Here is a 7,954-nt window from a genome sequence, read left to right as displayed (position 1 = left end):
TATTAGTAACCATAAGCAACATGAATTTATAAAAAAAAAATATACACAAGTGTGAAGTAATTTAAATATGACTAAACATGAATAAAATAAAAGCACGCACTTTGAAATATATAAATTTTCAACACCTTTAAGTTTACGTATTTCTGCAATTGTTCCAAGTAGAAAAATAAAATAAAAGCCGTTTTGAGTTAAATTATTGACCTCATTCCTTCTGTTCTTTGGAACGAAAAGCAAAACATTTGATTAATGTCCATCTTCCTTTTACTGCATTAGAATCATGCAGGAGCAAATAAACCGTCAAAACTGGTGACACAGGCAGAAGGAAATTCTGAATATATTTAAACATTAGGATGTTTGGAGTTTAATGTTTCACTTAAAAACCAAAGTTGGATCTGTAAGTTATAAAGACAGTGACTTTACGTCCTTCCTCCTCACTGGAGTGAATGTAGGTCGACCTCTGGAACGACCTCTAAGGAGATAAGAATGGAAACGTGGGCGGCAGAGTTGCACCTTCTTCTAAAAATAAAATCAGTCTGGAAAAATCTGTTGATAAACACAGATTGCTTCTGTTCATGTTCTGCAGGAAGAAGTTTGTTAAATTCCAGAAGGATAAACTGGGTTGTCAGGTTAATTGGCCTCTCCAAATTGCCCCTAGGTGTGAGTGTGTGTGCGTGCATGGTTGTGTGTCCTGTGTGTCTCTGTGTTGCCCTGCGACAGACTGGCGACCTGTCCAGGGTGTACCCCGCCTCTCGCCCGAAACGTTGGCTGGAGATGGGCACCAGCAACCCTCCCGACCCCACTGAGGGAAAAAGGGTGCAAGAAAATGGATGGATGGATAAACTGGGTTACACTGCAAAGGTGGCGTAATCAGAAATAGATTGATAAACGTTGAGCCAAGCAGTCAAGGACAAAAACCTCAAAATAAATATTTAACTTTTTAAATGGTTGAATTTTTTTGTGATAGAAAAGGTTTGAGTCATTTCCAAACCATCGCTGCCGTACTTCAGTTAGCATTAGCATCTTTTCCTGCAATTCTGTTGGGCTGATAAATATGTTCTCATGTCCAAATACTTCAGTTTTGGACTGAGCTGTCCTGGGCTTCATCTGCATTTCCTTTTGTTACTCTTGTTTTTAATATATACATACATACATTTTATTAACACCAAATATTTATTCACCTGAATTTCCACTTTGTGGGAAAATAAAATCTGTTTTTATTCTGCAATCTTTAGTCTGGCCGTCAGGTTTTTTCGTATAAGATGTTTTCTCCTAAACAAGTTTAATTCATTTAGTGAGCATTACTGAAAAAAACACAAGGTAAGTAAGCATTTTTGTCTACTTTCTATTCCAAATACCAAACAAATAAGCTAATTTATCTTGCTGAAAAGTTAAGTCAATAATTCTTGAATATTGATAAGTACTAGTTCCACTGGCAGATTATTTTACTTATAAGAGAACATGTCTTGTTACAAGTAAAACTCTTCCAGTGGAAATTTTTTAAATATTAACCAATGATGATGCGCATGTGTCCCTCTAGCAGGTAATAAAGCTAAATCTTCAAATTTGACTCAAACACACAAAGTTTTAAGTTTTTAAATTCAAATCTTTAATTTCTAAAAGTGCACAAAAACGACAGGTAGCCAATTCTACATAATGGGCCTGGATAAAACCATCAGAACCAAATTAATCCAGTTACGTGGATCAGCAGGCGCTCCTATGATAAAGTTTACAAACCTGGATCTTTTAAATAAGCATCCAGGTTTACTGTGCAACAGAGCAAATCCCCCATCTGTTTATTTAGTCAAAAAGACTAAATAAAATTACTTCATAGCCGTTTTTATGAAAAAAAGTTAGTAAAACCTTTTAACATATAAACACATATACACACAGCAGGGAGTATGCTGTAACAAGTAGTTTTCTATGAAGGCGTTAAAGGAACGAGTTTGTAAAATAAATGCGATGAAAGGCCTTAATCCCACGACAAGGACAGCATCTTGCAGCTCAGCTCCCACAGCTTCTGCGCCAACTCGTCATCTTTTCCAGCAGCAGAGCATTTAGCAGCAGCGCAGCCACTGCAAACAACCAGAGGTTGAGATGAACTACTTTATGTCCACATTTCATCACACAAATTTGCCATTTATGGAGATAATTCCCACAAAGAAGCCATTAGCTGCCAACAAGCTAGTTAACTTTGAACTGGCAGTACCTGTAATATCCACCACTCTCCTTTTCTAGAGACGGCTCCACGGCGCAGTAGATCGTGGTCTGAGCTCCCTCCACCGAGTCTTTGGTGAAAGGTTTGGCAATCTTCATGAAGAACCTCTCGGTGGCGCTGAGGTGGCGCCACAGGTCCGTCTGAACAACGCCAGGGTGGAGGGAGTAGGTGGTCACCCCGGTGCCTGAACGGGAACACACAGCGTCCTCACACCAAAACACATCAGGAGCTGAAAATGTCTTCATATCCAATGATTGACGAGGTTTAAAAGCTTTTACATGAAATCTTAAAGAGCTGCTTGAGACACTCAGGAATCAGATTTTAGCAGGTTTTGAAGTGGGTAAAAACTAAAAAAACAAAAACAAAAAAAACCAGCAGCTTCCATGTCAAAGTCTGACTTTCAAAGCAACTTTACCCTGAAAACGGATGACAAGATACTATATAAACAGTCTCCAAATCCCTAAAATAGCATAAATAATTACAATCTGCAGTGTTCCATCTTGCCAAGGGATATTTAAAAGTGACCCATTATGTTTTCTTGAAGCGGAAAGATGGTTGACCAAAGTACTGGAACTCTGCTAGGTTGCTAGGTGACCGGGGCAGAGGGAGGGGCTGAGTTCCACTGGGGTTGCTAGGTAACGGCAAAGTGCCACTTCTCTAAAGCTTTTTGAAACTGCCCCTTTTCCAGACACCATGAAACAGTAATTTATTGGCATATAAAAATTTTTTTTTGAGCATTTGGGATGTTTTCAGAAGCAGTAGAGTTCCAAATGGTAGTACAAAAAACATTCAGTGTGAATTTAGCATAATCAGCATCTCTGAATTTGCTGGAGCCTGTTTTTATTCTCACCAACTTCCAAGTCCTTCACAAACCATTTTTAATCAGTAATTTTATTCCTGGGAAATAAAATAAAGCTCCAAACATGTAAATTTCCAACAGCAACTTTAAATGAACCGTATAATAACTTGAATGGCAGAGATGAGGTTGTGACAGACCTTCCAGTCTTTTGGCCAGTGAGCGGGTGAAGAGCACGTTGGCGAGTTTGCTCTGAGCGTAAGCTTTGTTCTTGTTGTAGCTTTTCTCGCTGTTGATGTCCTCCAGGTTGATGGAGCCCCAGGAATGAGCCATGGAGGACACGTTCACGATTCTGGCCGGAGCCGACCTTTTAATCAGGTCCATCAACAAGTAAGTCAGCAGGAAGTGACCTAAAGAAAGTAAAGGAATAACATTTCAACTTGTATTCAACCATTTTACAGAAATAAGAGCTCTAATGTAAATCACATCGACAACAAACCTCTTTTAAGAAACAAAAATGATGTGTTAATATTTGAATTATCTGATGTAACAATAATCACGGATGTATGTCATGTTATTACAGACTAAGTTTGTTTGTGATTGGTTATATTTACCAAAGTGATTGACTCCAATCTGCATCTCAAAGCCATCGGCTGTCTTCCCATACGGACAAACCATCACACCTGCATTGTTGATGAGGAGGTTGAGCTTCTGCTCATCTGCAGAGAAAAGAAAAAAAAAGTTTTAAACTCTTGAAGCATTTAGGTAAATTTAAATCTATTCCTCATGAAAGTCAGTTTACTTTGCTGTACGTTGTTTGCAAACTCTCTGATCGATTTGCTGTCTGATAAATCCAGTTTCATGCAGATGACGTTGTCGTTGCCAGAGCTTTTGATGACCTCCGTCAACGCCGTCTGGGCTTTCTCCATGTCCCGACATGCCAAGATCACTCTGGCTCCTAGATACAAAAAAACCACACACAAAAAAAAACACTGCAGTTTAGCATACTTTAAAGGAGTGAGAAGAAAAAACAAAACAACACAGCAAGGGATTAAAACATCAGATACCTTCACACACTAAATAAAGCCACTCAACATCTGTATTAATGCCAAACTGCACAAAAACTCTAAAGAATTGAACAGAGCACCCTCTTGTGACCAAAAGTGTGAAGGTTTCTCCTCAGGACTGGGTTATGCTTTGTTATGTTGGTCAGTTTGGACCCCCAATGACCAAACTACGATAGTGAGTTAGGTTGTCTAAATATTGTTACTTTAGGTAGTGCGGAGAAGAAAAGAATTTGGTCTAAAATAAAAAGTTAAGGGAAAGAAACTTCCTTAATTTACCCTTTAATAGAACAAACAGTTTAAGTAAATTAAACTGACAGGAAAGAAATATAATCAGTGAGCTCAAAATTAAATACTAACATCAATATACATTTCAAGATGCAGTAATTAATTTTGACCCAAAAAAGGTGTGACAAACAAAACAAAAGCAGCTTTGTTAAACAAGAATTGGGTACACAGATTTAAATACATTTAGAACCATGTAAAACATTTTGGTTAAAAGCTGCTGGCAAACATCCCAGACTCTGACAATCCAGAATATTTCTGGAGGAAATCTCAAATGAGGTAAAATACAGACAGTCTTAACAATAAGAGGTTTATGTTCACATTTGGAGTTACATCTCATTGAGCAACCGTGAAGCCTTTCACTTTAGATTAACCCTCAAATGCAGTCATAAAAAAAAACAATTCTGTTTAAGGTGCATCTTGAAGACAGCGTGGCAAAAACTTAACGGGTATTATTTTTATCTACTCAAAAAGCACAGAATGGTGTACGAGTCTGACATCATCTGTTAAATAACGACGATCTGAGCCGCAGAAAGCAGCTGATAAAAACACATGGATGACTCGAGTTTTGGTTACTTAACTGCCACAAATGTCAACCACCGCTTCATTTCTTCTGGAACAACTTTAACATTTATGATTCTACTTCCTCTCTTATGTCAGTCAGATCAAAGCTGCTGATTGCATTCAACCGCAGAAGTAGCTAGAATTGGTGTAAATATGTAAAACCACACTTTAAGGTTCCCACAGTGCTGCTTTTCATTCCCTTTTCCTGCGGAGGCACAAGCTAAAGTAGTTTGACTTGAATTATGGAAGTCCAATAATTCAACAGTTTTAATTCAGATTCTAATCAAGTAGTGATTTTTTTTTTTTTTTTTTTTTTTTTTAATTGAATTTTTCCAAATTGACATACAAACATTAACATAACACAGATCAGATTTCCACCCATCCCCCACCCGCACCAAATCGGCACATCAGAAAACACTTACATAGTCAAGACAATATGATGAATACACCACAAATTGATCCAAATCATTCAATAAGCATACAAAAAAAATAAAAAATAAAAAATAAAAGACGGTTATACACGCTGCTAAACAATGTCATTAACAGTCTTTCTTTGAAGGAATTTTAGTACAGGGCCCCATATTTTCTCAAACACACCGACTCTATCTTCATTGCAATATCTCAGTCTTTCCAGATGCAGAGTATTTACTAGTTCCCCCAACCATAGATCAAATGTGGGCACAGAGTCCTTTTTCCAAAATCTCAAAATCAACCTTTTAGCAATCACTGTACCAAACAAGACAGCAATTTTCTCATATTTAGTGGCTAGTTGCATAGCACTGGAGACCCCGATGATGGCAATAAGTGGTTCTGGGTCCCATTGTTTTCCAAAAGCTGTCGAAAAAAAGTGAAAAATTTTCTCCCAAAGTGAGCGAAGCTGAACACATGACCAGAAGGAGTGTGTCAAGTTAGCAATAGCAGCCTGACAACGATTACAAATTGGAGACACGCTTGTAAAGAAAGTGCTCAGTTTCTCCCTCGAATAATGGAGTCTATGTATTGTTTTGAACTGTATGAGATTGTGTCTAGCATTGACTGAGCAGTCTTGTATACTTTTCAAACACTCCTCCCATACTTCATCAGATAACTGCTGCTCTAACTCATCCTCCCATGCTTTCTTTATCCTGGTTGTGTCTACAGGTAAGCTATTAAAGATCTTATAGAAGTATGACACTGCCCCTTGATTGATAGGATCAAATTTATTTATTTCCTCCAGGGTTTCATGTTTCTTTAAAGTTCCAAAATCCACTACATTTTTCCTAACGTAGTCCCGAACCTGCAGATAACGGAAAAAACTTGACGGGAGAAGATGATACTCAGAACATAACTGCGCAAAAGATGCAAAAGTTCCACTAATATATAGGTCACCTATCACACCAATGCCCTTCCCTCTCCACATCCGAAAGACGGCGTCGTTGAGACCTGGTGCAAAGGAGTGATTTTCACAGATAGGAGTATCAAAGTAAACCTCTGGAGCTTTTATAAATTTTTGTATTTGTTTCCAAATTCTGATAGTGTTGCCTATGACAAAATTATTAGTATAGAATGTTTTATTGACTTTAACAGGACTGTTAAGGAGAGCTATCAGGGACGACTTACAACAATGCAGGCGTTCTAAAGATAACCAGGTAGGGCAGGACCCATCAGATGAGGGTGGACCCTTCCTCCACCAGGCCATGATGGATAAGTAGTGATTTTTTTAGCATGTTTTATCTTCCAGGTTCTCCAGAAAAGCCAATGATCCAAAACATGTAGAATTAACATATACATTAACTAAAGCAATGCTAATGCAATGTCATTGCTTTTTAAACAATAAAATTATCATTTTTTAATAAAAGAAATTGAAGCGTTTTTCCATATTTTATTGTATTTATCAAACGGTATTAAAAAGGGTTAAATGAAAAATCTGTACAATGTGACCGTTTTTAATTTTGATTAATCTTCAGAATAATCCGGTAGAATGATAAATTACTAAAATAATCGCTAGTTGCAGCCCTAATTCATGAAGTCCTAAGATCGACAGGTTTTTAAAGTTTTGATCATTGCACTATTAGACCTTCATATCTTGACAAACATTATTTTTTGTTTGTTGTGATGTCGAGATAATTTAAAGTACCCAGTAAAGATCAGAAACCAGGTTTGATTGAGTCGTTTACCTCTTTTAGCCAGATCGATGGCCGTCTCTTTGCCTATCCCGGTGTTTGCGCCGGTGATCACCGCAGTTTGCCCATCGAGCCTGGCGTCAGAGGACCAGGGAGCCCCGAAGAGGTTTCTGGGGAAGTTAAGAAATCTCAGCCGGTGTCTCAATCAACGTAATGGGCGTGGACATGACTAAACTACCGCTAAACAAAACCGTGGCAGTTCGCATTCAAGCTTAAATGTTACAAACGAGACGCTAACAGCTTAGCTTACAAACTGAAGTTTTGTTTGGCTAAAAGTTTACATACAGCCTTAGATAGTCAACTCTTTAAACAAACAACGTAAAGATTAAGCGATGACAAACAGAACAGAAGCCTCACCTTAGAGCTTGCATGTTACTTCCACTCAGTAGGCAGATAAAAATGTTACAAAAACCCCGAAAAACCTGACAAACTGAGAGCCAGTTCTTCGACAGCTTCCCCCTCAACCTTTCTCAGTTAAAATGTGAGGCACAACTGTGACGAGGCACTCATCCCCAACGGACAGGCGTTCTCACCAATCAGATGCGAGCTCGTCAGCAGCAGACACAGCTGATTGGTCAAGCAAAATTCGTGTCGCCCTTTTTGATTGGGCGACACCAATCTATTAGATATACAGATGGACAACACATTAGATAGACAGATAGATTTTATTAGACTCAAAGTCCAAATTATATAAAAAAGATAACGAACAAAATATCAAGCTACATTTTTTTTTTTTTTTACAAATGATGTCTTTTCTTCTGTTTTTATACCCAAACGTCACATTTCAACCACATTGATAATATATGTTTTTTCTTTGTTATGATCTTTATAAAAAAGATGTATCTACATGGAAAGTTGGTTGATGTTT

At 37.9% G+C, this 7,954-nt stretch overlaps 1 protein-coding gene across 1 annotated transcript; it reads right to left on the bottom strand.

Annotated features, from left to right (window-relative positions):
* Window positions 1-519: 519 nt before the first annotated feature.
* Window positions 520-7,602, bottom strand: rdh12l (retinol dehydrogenase 12, like). Its single transcript, XM_008396534.2, has 7 exons — window positions 7,444-7,602; window positions 7,081-7,196; window positions 3,814-3,969; window positions 3,626-3,730; window positions 3,212-3,421; window positions 2,207-2,399; window positions 520-2,072 (listed from the first exon to the last, which is right to left on the bottom strand). The coding sequence occupies exons 1-7, from the start codon at window positions 7,455-7,457 to the stop codon at window positions 1,970-1,972; spliced, it is 897 nt and encodes a 298-aa protein (XP_008394756.2). The 5' UTR covers window positions 7,458-7,602; the 3' UTR covers window positions 520-1,969.
* Between the last annotated feature and the right edge of the window lie 352 nt (window positions 7,603-7,954).

Source organism: Poecilia reticulata, chromosome 20, assembly GCF_904066995.2.
Source record: "Poecilia reticulata chromosome 20, P_reticulata-male-v2, whole genome shotgun sequence".
NCBI lineage: Eukaryota > Metazoa > Chordata > Actinopteri > Cyprinodontiformes > Poeciliidae > Poecilia > Poecilia reticulata.
Note: the sequence above shows the minus strand (reverse complement) of the source record. Positions and strands in the feature narration are given on the sequence as shown.